At 29.3% G+C, this 15,371-nt stretch overlaps 1 protein-coding gene across 3 annotated transcripts in view; it reads left to right on the top strand.

The window, feature by feature from the left end:
• The window catches only part of Sulf1 (Extracellular sulfatase Sulf1), a 156,777-nt gene that overhangs the window by 59,836 nt on the left and 81,570 nt on the right, over nt 1-15,371 (top strand). For all 3 annotated transcript variants that reach the window (XM_083047436.1, XM_083047437.1, XM_083047435.1), the window contains exons 2-3: nt 6,577-6,916; nt 7,403-7,642. In XM_083047436.1, coding sequence (XP_082903562.1) covers nt 6,652-6,916; nt 7,403-7,642 — 505 coding nt within the window. In that variant the 5' untranslated portion in view covers nt 6,577-6,651. The remainder of the gene's footprint in view (nt 1-6,576; nt 6,917-7,402; nt 7,643-15,371) is intronic.

Genomic DNA, 15,371 nt, shown 5'->3' with positions numbered 1-15,371 from the left:
CATTATGTGACTGGATTCTGTAATTATTGTAATTATAATATTATAATAGTTAGACACACAATTTTTGGTAGCGTGGGGTAAGAGTTTTGCACTCTCCCACAAATAAATTATAACAAACATAAATTGTAACGTATAGGGGTTGGAACGTTCGGGACTCGAACTCAGGTTCCTCTTCTCCATTGCATTTTCGGGACAGCTGCTCTTGACCACGGCGCTATGCAGGACCTACAACCTAACACTATTTTGTTCGTGTATTTAAGCGGTTATTGTTCGGTCTGTCAATAACGCATTTTCGTTTCTAAACATTTCGTTTACCTGAACTGCATTTTTTAGATTTTACTTAGCCGCTGGAAATATCTTACAGAGACGCGTACTATGAGAAAGAACAATGAAAATATTGACAATAAAACATCTGCATAACGTTATAGAGTAGAAGATAAAATTTTAAATAATAAACACAATGTTTAAATAGATAAAGCATTCCTGATGTTTTTTTTAGCAATATTATAGTAAAGGAATCAACTATAGAGAAAAGAAAAAGCGTGTCTAATAGTGCTATTTTATTTTCGCTGTGTTTGCAGATGTGTATATATATTTTGTAAGTATGTACTCACAATACATTCGCATTTAATGCTATATACTTTCATTTTTTTATTTCAAGATGTAGTTTATATTATACTATGTTTTAAGTATTGTTTAAATGCGTTTTAAGTATCGATTAAATATGTTTTTAGAAGCTGCCGCTATTGAAAAGAAATACCGTGACAAATTAATCGTCGCAGTATTTTTTTAAGAAATTCTTTTTCTGTTGATGGTTCTGTTGATTTTTTTCAAGGTCGCTTATCCTTTTTTTGACGTCCTTTTAAGCTCACTTTTCTAAAAATCTAAATGATTGAAGGTACATAATATTTGGCTTAACTGGATTTTTACTATGCACAGTTTAGTAAAATTAATCAAACATTTTATATTTTATTGTAATAGATATAATTTTTATTGTGATAAATATTAATCAGAGAAATTCTCATGAAATTCTTTCCATACCATATTGTCCCACGATTACCATGATTTTCAGGGTAAATTCGAAAATAAAATTCTTTTTGTTTATATATAAACTGATTATATAAACTGCAATAGTGTATAGGTATCGACTTTTTAATAAAATTTTCTTTTCATATTAATTTATTTTCATATTTTGAAGGGAACAATTTATATTTTTGTAATTATTTTGGAGCATATTTATCGACACGAACGATTCATAAATTTTTATTATAATAATGATTATAATTTATTTTTTATTCAATACTTTTTGATATAATTCAAATAATACCTACATTTTCTCTCTCAACACTTGAACATAAAATTTATTTGCATTTCGAATTTTTATATCACAACATCCGTTACGCTCCACCCACATTTACGTCCGTTTCGACATAAATTTGTATTTTAATCGTAGAGCTCTTCCTAATGAAATGACACAGGAAATCGTTTTGGAAGATCGTCTCGTAACACGATAGTCGTATCAATTGTAACGTGGGCACGTAACCATTGATGTATTGAAACCGGATCTGTCAGTAGTTAGGATACATAAATCTATCCGTGACGTATGTATACATGCGTGAGAATTTATATGGTAGATTCAATATATCGTATAGATCTTATAATGTGAGGGCTAGCCTTTAGATTATTGATTGTTTTAAAAAAAATCTTTGCACCTGGATGTTACTATTGATCGACAATGTTATTGCAAGACACTATTTTTATTAAATATAGAGCACATAAATCATATTCATTATATGGAAAGCAAAAGTATTGCTGGATTAATCTTTTTAAAACAATAATATAATAGATTAAAAAGATAATATAGATTAGAAATAAAAATAGAAATAAAATATAGATTTAAAAAGATAATGATATATTAAAAAATTCTTTTATAAAATATTCTTATATATATATTTATCTTTAATTATTACTAAATGAGACTATTGTGAGTATAAGAATAACATTGTTTAAAAAGGTGAAGATTCATCTGGAGTGACTTTTGCATCTTACTAGTCATCTTACTGTCTTACAAGATACTACACAGTCTAAAATAATTTCGTGTTGATACAGCATTTTTTATCTCCCTAAACAATCTATCCCCCCCCAGAGGACAGAAGCAAATAATCGCACTGATCTCAAAAGTTCTTAATAAATAAAAATGAAAAGAAAAATAAATTTTAATAGTAAGTTCTAAATATAAAAATGTATACGCGACGCGAGAAGTAGGAAAAAATTTAATAAAATATATTCGAAAAAGAATGTAATATGCGAGGGAGGGAGGATACACCGAAAAAATTGTATTCTCATTTTAAGTATATGCTATGAGGAAAATTCTCTAAAGAGATACTCTTATTAAATATTCTTATTAGATATATTCTTAACATGCAAGAATATATACATAATGGGATGTTTATTTTTAATCAATGTATCATTGAAATTATTAATCGTGATAACAAAAAATATACATTTTTTGTTATCTTACAAATGGATATTTGTTATTTATTACATGTATATTTAAATGTTACACATATAATTGAATATTTTTTATGTATTTGACATAGTTAAATACACATTTTTGCTTATTATATTATTATTTTTAACATTAATTGTAAACTTATAAATTTATTTATAAATTTAAATAATTAAAATAATTTTATTTTATTATATTTATTTATTGCGGCGCTAAAGTTGCAAAAAAAAATTAAGAATATATTCTCAATTTAAGAGGACATTCCAAAAAGTAAAAATAAAGATGGAAATATTCTTATTCATTAAGAATATCTATATTAAGAGTACTTATTAAGTATGAATTTCAAGAAAACATTTTTTTCGGTGTAGGAGGATGTGCGAGGAAGATGACGTCGAAAGCGTCGCGATTTTCGCGAATAATACCCTTCCTTAACATCCTCTCGAGTCGTGGGAACCCTCCATCCAGCACCGTAACATTTACTCGCCGTGCAACCATTCATATTTGACTGTCTGCGAGAACACGCTCGAACATTCTTCCGTCTGTTCGATCCGATCAGGGCGCGCTGGTTCGATTTTCTCTCTTTTAGCTCTCTTCTATATAGATGTTTCAAAATACCATGCTGCCTCGAAGCACTCGGGTTTTCTCTTACGCGCCTCACGTGCAGTCGATAAACATAGTTAGAAGAGAGAGCCTCTCGTCACTGATAATGAAAAAATCCATAGTAAAACTTCATCGTTATAGTACTGTTTGTGAAATCTTTTCATCGGTATTCCGGCCACGGGAGATACCAACGGGAAATTTAACCGTAAAAAATCGCTAGTGTTCCGAGGAAGATGAATTTGTGCAGAGATAAGAGGCTCTCTCGCAATCAGTATAATAAGTAATAGTATATAATAAAAGTAAAAGTATAATAAAAAATATTGGATTTTATTATAAGAAAGGTTTTCAAAATTTATGTGTCGGATAAAAATAAAAATAATGAATAATGTCGCATAATTTGTGTGAATTCTAATTATAATTAAATGCATTTGTAAAAAAGAAATAAATTTTAATAAAATTTACAAAGCATATCTGTCAAAGAACACAGCTTTATAAAATGTATAATAGACCTAAACGGATGCATCATCACGATATTTAATAATAATTGTGAAATATATATTTAAAGGATTTATAAGAGACAATATTTTCAGCATAAATTTATAATTTAAATTTATATACATATTGATTAGATAAAATTCGTGGGCTGGCGACACATATGCTTTATATAAAATCTAATCTCTTAATAATATATACGTTGAAATTAAAAATTAATTAATAATAGATTTGTGCGATTATTTATCGCTTTTCTTTCAAAGAGAGAGAAGATCCCCGCAGTCATAAAACACGGGTTACGCGATTATGGTCCTGTTCTTCGTTTCCACGATTTAGTTGGATCACGTAATTCTTTTTTGCACCTTTTATCTCTCATCTTTCATTCCTGAGCGGCAGTTCCGAGTATGGTGTATATCTCTGCTATTTAGTTAGAACGATCACGTCCGGTTTCCAGTTAAAGCCTTTGACGAGTATAGCGTGTAGGTCCATCATCCGCGGTTAATAGCTAATCGAGAATCGCCAATAATGCGATCTGTTAATTGTTTCGCACGTATACATAGCGATCTCGCGCGATGCGGATATACGTTTAGGGTAACGCGTTATTGGATACACCGTTTATTGTCCGCGTGCCAAACTGATGGAGACTGCAGAGTGGACATTAAGGGATTACCCGATAAATCTGTTCCGATCGCGTCGCGAATTAAATTCTCGCACAATATGGCACAATTGCAGATGATCGCGGAATACTTGTATCGAGAATTATTTATTTATCCCCCCTCGCGCATCTATATTTTACGAGGAATGTCTCACTGTCGTAATACACACAGTTGAAAAATTTGTGTTAAATTTAACAAATATCACCTGTCCCAAACGGTCCACAGAAATTTTTGTGTTAATTTAACATAATACGGATATGTTAAATGGTGACACGAATATTGTGTTAATATTTTAACATAAAATAAATGCAAACTTCAAATAAACTTAAAATAAATTTTGTGTAAAATTAACATAGTTTTAATGTAAAAATTAACTTAAAAAATTGTTAATTTTACATTTTATCACCCCCACTTATATTATAAAGTAAAATTAACATTTTTTTTTCTGTAAATTTTAACAGATAAATCTCACTAATAATACGGAACATATTTATTGTGTAAAATTAAAAATAGATATACATTGTGTTATTTTTACACTTTTTTTTAGTTGTTTTAATAATTTAACATTTGAGTCCAATTAACATAACAGCAATATGTTAAATGAACACATGAATGTGTTAAATATTTAACACAAAAATTTTAACGGGGATCGTTTTTAACAAGAAAACACAAATTTTCCAACTGTGCATGTACATTTTTTCTGGAATTACGCATTACTTCGTATTACTTCGCATTGATTTACAAGCATGAAACAATAATAACCCAGACAAGATTAAAACGTCTTAAAAAGTAAAAATGATGTTATGACGTTTTTTTATAAATATATATTTTACTAAATATTATAATTTATGAAATCACTAATATTTGATTTTTAATTTGTTCAGATCTAATCTAATTTTATTTGTATGTTGCGTGTGTTCAAGTTTATATAAAAGTTTTATTAAAAATGATTTTTTAAGTTGATTTTTAACAATTTCTGAATTTTTTAATCACGAATTTTAAAATAAGACATTTTTTTAAATTTATAATTGGAAATGCGTATAACTTTTTCTTGTATATTAATTATAATATAATATTTTAATTTAGGTGTTCCAACTAAATATTTGCAATATTAATTTAAAAAAAATATTAATTAAAAATTTTTTGAATAATATACATTGGTAGTATATGATTTACAATAATATCTCTCATAAATTTATTTTTCTTAATATTTATTCTTTTTAGAATCATTGTAATTAAATTTTTTTTACTAAATTAAATAGCACTAATTTAAATATTGTATTTTATTTAAAAAAAAGAATTAACATAATGATACACGCATTCTGTCGCATTACTTAGAATTATACGGCGTATTACATGGAATTACTTAGAATTCTTATTAATTCGCAATACATGTACAAATTTTTGATGAGTGAGACATCTATCGATATTTTACTATAGATATTTAATTGCTTGATACGAAATTTCGAATGCATTCAAAATGAAATTTTTTTAATCAGTATACAATAAATTATTATGCAAATGGTCTTGCGTTTCGATGGCAGAATTTTGGAAATAATTCTGATTCTTGAAATAATTCTGTTAAAATGCATTATATGCATTTGATTTATAATGCAATCATTAATGCAAAATAATGAAAATAAAACAAGACACGTTGACAATATTTATAAAGATTTTTAAACGTAAAATGACCAAATGTTCATTAATGGATAATTATAATGATACATTTCTGAATATAAAGACATTTGATATAATTTATATTTGGTTCTAAAATCAGTCAATTTTTCAGAGAAAATATTAAATTAATAATAATAGATAATTATAGATAAAATTATTGCATACCTATAAACTGTTATAGAAAATATATTAATTATATTATATTATATTATATTAATATAATATAAATATTAATATTATAGAGAACATAAAATATTAAAATTATTGCCAAACATTCCGTATAATGATTTTACTTAGAATAATATTACAGTCCCACACACACTAAGAAATTGTTTTTTACTTATGCGATAGCGAGAACTTTTACAATCTAAGTTCCGTGAAACGTATCTCGAATCAATCGGCGCAATATATGAAGTAACGAAAAAGACTGTCGGAATGATTTCTATGACAGCCAATTTCCTTTCCCACGTATACAATCACCCCGTCGCGTCGTCTGGCTTTTCTCGCAGTGGAAAAGATACGCTTTATATACGAAGGTGGAGGAAAAGATTCCTTTAAGACTTCTCTCTTATTGTCGCGCCGCGATTCAATTACCGTCAGATGCACGTGTCCATTAACCGTGCGTTTCGTTCTTTTCCACAGTCGCAACCATGGTATGACACACCGGATTGAGGTAGCCAGCCTATAAACGCCGACCACCAGCCATAGCCGCCAGCCATGAGCAAGCTATTTCAATTTCTGCTTCTCCTCCTGCTGTTGGGTGTCAATGCCAGACGGACCGACGGAGAGAGACCTGCTGATGACGTAGACGGCCAGCAGCAACAGCAGCAACGTCGTGGCTCCGTTCACAAGTCAAATTACAACGGCAACAGTAATCATCACAATCATCAATCGAACTCGCCGTATTTGCCATATCAGCAGCCCAGAGAGAGGAAGCCCAATATCGTCCTGATTCTGACGGACGATCAAGATGTCGAACTGGGTTCGTATACAGCAACAGCTGTTTACATCGAAAAACTTATTATTTGTTATTTAATTATTTATTATTTTATTATTTAATATTTTTTATTGTTTTTTATATCTATTTAATATTTTTATTATTTGTTATATTATTTAATATTTTTATTTTTATTTATTATATTATTTAATATATATTATTTAATATTTTATTTAATATTTTAATTATTAAATTATTTATTTATTATTTTTATTTATTTAATTTTAATTTTTTTTATTTATTATTTTTATTTATTATTTATTATTTAATTATTAATTTTATTCATCTGTCACATTATAAAATATGTTTAATATCCTTCTTAGCGAAATTTTAAGTAGACCCTACCTTCCTACTCCCTCATTTTTTAATTTTCGAAAGAGTAATGTAAGATAACTTATAAGAAGCAGAGAATGAAATCTTTATTTATTTATTAATTTTTTTTTAAATAAAATGATTGCTTTGATTTTTCAGGTTCGCTGAACTTTATGCCGCGGACCCTCAGGCGAATAAGGGATGAGGGCGCCGAGCTAAGACACGCATACGTGACCACTCCCATGTGTTGTCCGAGTAGGAGCTCTCTGCTAACCGGTCGTTACGTTCACAATCACGAGGTCTTTACGAACAACGACAATTGCAGCAGTCCCCAGTGGCAACGAGATCACGAGCCTCACTCCTTCGCTGCTTACTTAAGTAACGCCGGATATCGAACAGGTAAGGAATCGCTACCGTTCGCTGCATAAATCTGTCTTGATTGTTGCTCGTAGGCATCTGTGTTTTGTGAATTTCGCATTTTGCGAAAATTATCTTGATTACAGGATGCTTAATAATATATAATAATTATATATATTTATTATATTTAAAATTATATTTTATAATACTATATAATTTAATTTCACTGTGTGTGCTCACTGTTTGTTATATAATTACATAATATATTATATAATTATAAATATATTGTATAATTATAGAATATATTATATAATTATATGTATAATATATTATATAATTATATGTATAATATATTATATAATTATATGTATAATATATTATATAATTATATAATTGAAAGCACAATCACAGTGAACAAGTTTCACCGCGTAAAATTTTTGTAATAAATTAGAGAAATCAAATTTCTTTTCTAGCTAAAATTTTTGGAATTTATATTGCAATTTCTTAATTTTCAATAACATTTAATATTTTTATTATCGAATTTTTGTTTTCGCAATTTTTTGCGATAATACGAAGATAGAAAAATATTAGAGTACCTACTATTTTGTGTCGAAACTACAAAAGTATCGCAAGAATCTCGCGAGAGAAGATAAGATCAAAAATAGCTTCTTAATAGAGATGTTTACTGCCGATGCTTATAACGATTATTACTGGCGCAGTATGGACGAAGAGAATTGACTCTTTTATCGTCCGCGACATTGTAACTTGCGCATAACTCGACCTTTGGTCGTATAAATGCAATCAAGATAATGGAGACGCGTTCAATTGAGAAGTGAGGTTTCTATTTACCTCCCTACCTAGAGCACAATGCCGCATTATGCGTAATTGGAGTCAAGTATGGTCCGCGATAAATCGCTCGTTACGTAAGGTTGGGCGCACGAGCCCGTTTAAGCCGAGGGATTTGCAATCAGTAATACAGGACTCGAAATCCCGCTCACCTTGTTTTTTCAACCTACCCTTACATCGCCTGTAAATTACAAGCGTGCTCGTAACAGCGGCTTCCACACGATACTTTCTGCGTATATCTCGTTAAACGAGGCCAGATCGACGTTCTTTATTCACGCGAGGGATTCGCACGTGCGTCGCCCGCGGGTGAATCGTACAATTAAAATCTCGATTAATTTACCCTCCCTTTCTCTCTCTCATGTTCGCCATTTCCCTTTCGGCTGCTCTCTTCTCCTTTTTATTTTTTATTTTTTATTTATGTTACATAACTGTTTGTTCTTTATATAGAACATGAAGTTTAACCCTATATAGAGTTGAATAAATATATCCGAGGGATGTCTCACTGTCGCAATATATGTATATGTGTACATTTTTTCTGGAATTACGCATTACTTCGCATTGATTTACAAGTATAAAACAATAATAACCCACACTGAAAAAAAAGATTATTTAATTCAACTAATATTTAGTTGAATACGTTTAAATAAATCATTTATTTGAAAGTAAATAATATTGATTTGATATGACAAATATTTATTTGATATAAGAAAATCCTTTTCAAAGCAAATAAATATTTATTTGTTTCAAATAAATGATTTATTTGAACGTATTCAACTAAATATTAGTTGAATTAAATAATCTTTTTTTTCAGTGCAGACAAGATTAAAACGTAGACAAGATTTTACTAAATATTATAATTTATGAAATCATAAATATTTTTAATTTGTTCAGATTTAATTTAATTTTATTTGTATTTTGTGTGTGTTCAACTTTGTATAAAAGAAATTTTTATTAAAAATGGTTTTTAAGTTGATTTTTAAAAATTTCAGAATTTTTTAATCACGAAGTTTAAAACAAGACTTTTTTTAAACTTATATTTGGGAACACGTAATTTTTTGTTATATCTTTATTATAATATAATATTTTAATTAGGTTCTCTCTCTCTCTCTCTCTCTCTCTCTCTCTCTCTCTCCAACTAAATATTTGCAATATTAATTAAAAAAACTATTAATTTTAAAGTTTTTGCATAATACATTGGTATATTATACGATTTACAATATCTCATAAATTTATTTTTCTCAACATTTCTTTTTATAATCATTCTACTTACATTTTTCTTACTAAATTAAATAGCACTAATATTTAAATATTGTATTTTATTTTAAAAAAAGAATTAACATAATTACACGCATTCCGTCGCATTACTTAAAATTATATGGCGCATTATATGGAATTACTTAGAATTCTCGGTAATTCGCAAATTTTTGATGAGTGAGATACCCTTCCAATATATCTATTTAATCTCTCATTTCTGATTTATCTCATTCTATTATTGAACGCCTCGCAATTTTCATTCTCGATCGAGGACAAAGCGAATCTTTCGAATCCGAAAATTCTGATTTTGATGAAATTTTACATGTAGAGGAGATGAATAGATAAATAAAAAAAATTTTTAATTAACGATTCTAAGGGATGAAACCACCCCTCTATATAGAGCGTTTTTTTTTTACTTTTCTCGATATATCTCGAAAAGCATTTGAGATATCGAAAAATATTTTATACAAAAGTTTCATAGTAAATATATATCTTTATTTAATCATATTAATAAAATTTTGAAGAAATAATTTTTGAAACAAATTTTCTTAAAAATTTAGAAAAAAATTATTTCCAATCCAATTCTTCTTAATGTGAGATTTTTTTAAAATACGTGTATTTTTACCATGAAAACTTTTGTATGAAATATTTTTCGATCTCGAGAACTTTTCGAGATATATTGATAAAAGCAAATACGAGAGATGGTTTCACCCCTTAGAATCTTTTTCAAGCAGCGAACGAAAATTTCTAAATTCATCCTTTCATCCTCCCTACATATGTGTGTTCAAAGTTTCATCAAAATCAGAATTTTTCATCGGGTTCGCGAGATTCTCTTGCGAGTTTCGCACTGTAGGACAAATATGGCAATGCATTCCCGCGGAATTCTCGGGGCTTCGATCCGGCCAAGCGAGTTCGTCCGACTGCGATTGTTCGGCTCCTCTCTTGCAGGCTTCTTCTTCCACGACCTTCCGACAAAATCTTGACGGTTCGCAGAAGCGGAGAGAAAGAGATAGAGAGAGACGCTCTTCTCTCCGTGCGCTCCGACCAAAAACGGTTGTAACATCGCACCTGCGTCTCGATACGATCGATTCGCCAACGGCAATAACTCAAAAATTCAGAGACGTTGGATTAAAACCCAACCGAATTGTACAGCGCTGCTTATATATAGCGTTTATTTACGTCATCTGACTTTCGTAATATAATAAATTTCTACACAGAGAGAATTTTCTCTTAGAATTTACCCTGAAAATCATGCACAGTTGAAAAAAATTTGTGTTTTCTTGTTAAAAACGGTCCCCGTTAAAATTTTTGTGTTAAATATTTAACACATTCATGTGTTAATTTAACATATTACTGTTGTGTTAATTGAACTCAAATGTTAAATTATTAAAACAACAAAAAAAAAGTGTAAAAATAACAATGCATCTATTTTTAATATTACACAATAAATATGTTCCGTATTATTAGTGACAAGATTTATTTATTAAAATTTACAGGAAAAAATGTTAATTTTACTTTATAATTTAAGTAGGGCTGATAAAATGTAAAATTAACAATTTTTTTAGTTAATTTTTACATTAAAACTATGTTAATTTAACACAAATTTAATTTTAAGTTTACTTGAAGTTTGCATTTATTTTATGTTGAAATATTAACACAATATTCGTGTCACTATTTAACATATCCATATTATGTTAAATTAACACAAAAATTTCTGTGGACCGTTTGGGACATGTGATATTTGTTAAATTTAACACAAATTTTTCACCTGTGTGGTAATTATGGGACAATATGGTACTTTTAGTAAATTTTAGTAAATTTTACTATACTTTTAGTAAAATTAATCAAACATATTTTATATTTTATTGTGATAGATATTATTTTTTATTAATTTTATTATGATAAATATTAATCAGGGAAATTCTCATAAAATTCTTTCCATACCATATATTATTTCACGATTACCATGATTTTCAAGGTCAATTCTAAGAGAAAATTCTCTCTGCGTATAAATAATTACTAATTACTGAATCATTCTTTTAAGAAACCATAAATTTTTAAATTGAAACGAACTAAAGCGAGTAAGAAAAATTGGAGGGGAAAAAAAAGCGACTCTCATCAAAAAGCAAAAATGTGATTTTTCTATGAGACAACGTCCGACCACATGCGGCTAAAATAACCCAGGAAAAAATTCTGAAGCTTTCGTGGTCGGTTCTATCTCATCCTCTTTATTCTCCGGACCTTGCTTCATCAGATTTTCATCTATTTAGGTCATCCCGAAATTCATTAAATGGAAAAAAATTTCATAATGATCGATGAATTTGTAAAAAACCTCTTTGCATCAAATCTCGGAAATTCTGCGAGGAAGAAATTAACAAATCACCGTTTAAATGGAAACAAGTTGAATTTAATAATGAATATATAACGGATCAGGATTTATTCTAAACAATTTTAATATAATAATAATAATTAAAACTATAATAATTTTAAAAATTCAATTTGTTAAATATAAATAAAACAGAACTTATTTAGGAATCAACCTAATATTTTGAACCGACTTGTGTCTATAAATTCGCGATTACACTCGACATAGTAGCGATAACATATGGCATCGTCACATTTATTTTCTTCGAGCACAGATGCATGCATGTCATGCACTTTATATAACATACTTGTTATTTGATTTCGCCGAGTACCTGACGAGGGAAAGCAAGGTCTCAACCGTTCGCTCTTGAGCTTAAAAAAAGGTTTATATACCGGGATCATGACCCACGATAAGATGTCACTTATACCGGATCATACCTAACGATAAGAAGTTACATAACGGCGTTATGGACCACAAAATTCACCGTGCGAATTCGTGATTGCGATTTACAAGATAGCTGTCTGATGCCTGACGACATTAATGTACCGTAATACAGTGTTTAAACTCGGACATCGATACACGTAGGAATGTCTCGTCTCGTGTAGAGTCGTAATAAGATCCACCTTTTCACGATGTGTATATTTTATAGAGGGATTTTAGCATGTTTATATTGCAATTTTGCCAGACATTTTCTCCTCTCGCTAAAAGAACATAAAATACACTGATGCGACATCATCGAATATTCTTGACAGCCCGTACGTCAACGCGTCCCCTTTTTGTACGAGAGATAAGCGTCTTTTTTTATATATAAATAAGTTCAGAGAGAACCGTTAGAGACGATTCCTATATCCAGGAATCCGTTATACACCGCTTTTAGAAATATCCGTCAACTTCAACTGCAGTTTAACTATCTCTTCCTCTGTTTGTAGATTCTCTTTGGCAAAAAGGATAAGTAATTAGTTGGATTTTAATCAGAGATAATTTAATATCGGTGAAATGAGATATCTCTGAAGAGAAAATACGACAGTATCTTTGTTAAAGCACAAGAGGGAGACAAAAATTATCGCATAGCGAAAAATTATTATGGTACCGATCGAAATATGCCGAGATTTAGATTTTGTGCAGATAGTCCGAATCTTTTCTGGATACAAAAAAGATTAGTGAGAGCCAGATACAGATATTAGGTGCAACAAAATTATTTTTAAATTCCTTTATACTTATTTTGAAAAATATAGAGACAAAATAAATGTAGAGGAATTTAAAAATAATTTTGTGCCTGGTTCTTCCTAGTCCCTTTTACAACCTTACATATCAGAGCCTTTTCAATTTATTCTTCTTCGGATCCCTTCTTCCTCGGTATCTTGTTGCCCGTCGCATCCGCGCTTCTGGTTCGCGACCATATTCGCGAGGGCAGGACGTTGCTCCCTGAAAGTTCGGCCATACCCTTCGCTCGTCGGTCGAGACTCTCGCGTCTACATCCGGTATGAGATTGGCGGCCTCCCAAAATGCGCGCGCACACGTGACAGTTTACGTTCTTTCACTTCCGGGGAGAGGACACAGTCTGCATCGCGGAAATAAGACCCCGAATTCGAGGCCACCTAACTCAAGATTGAAACGCGATTAAGGGGGGAACCTGGTTTAGGAGGCTGAAAAATACATAATTTTTAGAATTTTTTTTCTCAGCTAAAATAAAACCAATTAATTCCAAATTTTAGGCACAGTTTATTATACATTTAAATTATGTAAAATAATTTTTTTATTAAAACATTAAAGTTTTATTTAAAAAATAAATCTATATTGATAGCGCCCATTTTTCACTGTGTACAACCTAGCGATCGTAATTTTTGTCTGAAACAAAAAAACCAATTCATTTCTTTAATGTTATATTATTACCTTCTATTTAAACTAAAAAAATTAAAAGAAAAGCAAAAATTGAAAAACTTTTACAACTTAAAAAAAAAAGTTACAATTTTCACGAAAAAATTGCGACTTTTCTTTACAAAAAAAATAATCTAATTTAACTTTTCTCAAAAATATTTTAGTTTAAATAGAAGGTAATAATATAACATTAAAGAAATGAATTGGTTTTTTTGTTTCAGACAAAAATTACGATCGCTAGGTTGTACACAGTGAAAAATGGGCGGCGCTATCAATATAGCTTTATTTTTTAAATAAAACTTCAATATTTTTTAATAAAAAAATTATTTTAGATAATTTAAATGTATAATAAACTGTGCCTAAAATTTGGAATTAATTGGTTTTATTTTAGCTGAGAAAAAAATTCTAAAAATTATGTATTTTTCAGCCTCCTAAACCAGGTTCCCCCCTAATTCGCTCCGTTTTTCGATTTTTTTTTCAAAAACAAATGACACGAGAATTTTCTCTTAGAATTTACCCTAAATATCATGGTAATCGTGGGACAATACGGTAATCAAACATGTTTTATATTTTATTGTGATAGATATTATTTTTATTGTGATAAATATTAATTAGAGAAATTCTCTTCTTATTAGAGAAATAAAATTTTTTCCATACCATATTGTTGCACGATTACCATGATTTTTAGGGTAAATTCTAAGAGAAAATTCTCTTTGTGTATATTTCGGCATAGAGTATATTCAATGTTCGCCTTTTAAAATCGTCCTCTGTTAAATCTATTTTTATACACTAGATAGAGTCAAACATGACTTATTTCTCGTAAACGAAAATATGTTTGATAGATTATAATACACGAATGATAGTCAATATATACAAAATTTTGTATATATTAATGTATTGAGTATTGCTTATAAATTTTTGAATGTGTGGGTATTTGCACGCGTGCTACTCACCACAAAATTGAAACAAACATAATTTTTAGAGCTCTGATTACGAAGATGACAAGATTAGTCGAACAGATCCGAAAAGTTGTTCGTTTTCGATGCTTTTGATAATGATTAACGTTAAACAGGACTTACAAACTGATATACATATATTTCCGTTTATTTACACGAGTTTTCGGTAATTCGTTGTATATTAGTGGAATCAATAAATATTTGATCACACATTTTTATTCGTGAGAAATTTATATCTAACGCTCATCTAAGATGGTACCAAAATTGATTTAAGTGGGACGTATACACATATAAGCATGATATTATGCGATTTGAACAAGTACATCTCATTAACGATTGATAAATAAAATTACTTTTAAAATTAATTTTACCATGCAGTTTAGTAAAATTAATCAAACATGTTTTATATTTTATTATGATAGATATTATTATTTTTATTGTGATAAATATTAATCAGAGAAATTTTTATACA

The sequence above is a fragment of the Prenolepis imparis genome, unplaced genomic scaffold (genome assembly GCF_030444845.1).
Source record: "Prenolepis imparis isolate NDT839.2.m4 unplaced genomic scaffold, iyPreImpa1.0 SCAF_10, whole genome shotgun sequence".
In the NCBI taxonomy this organism is placed as follows: Eukaryota; Metazoa; Arthropoda; class Insecta; order Hymenoptera; family Formicidae; genus Prenolepis; species Prenolepis imparis.
Note: the sequence above shows the minus strand (reverse complement) of the source record. Positions and strands in the feature narration are given on the sequence as shown.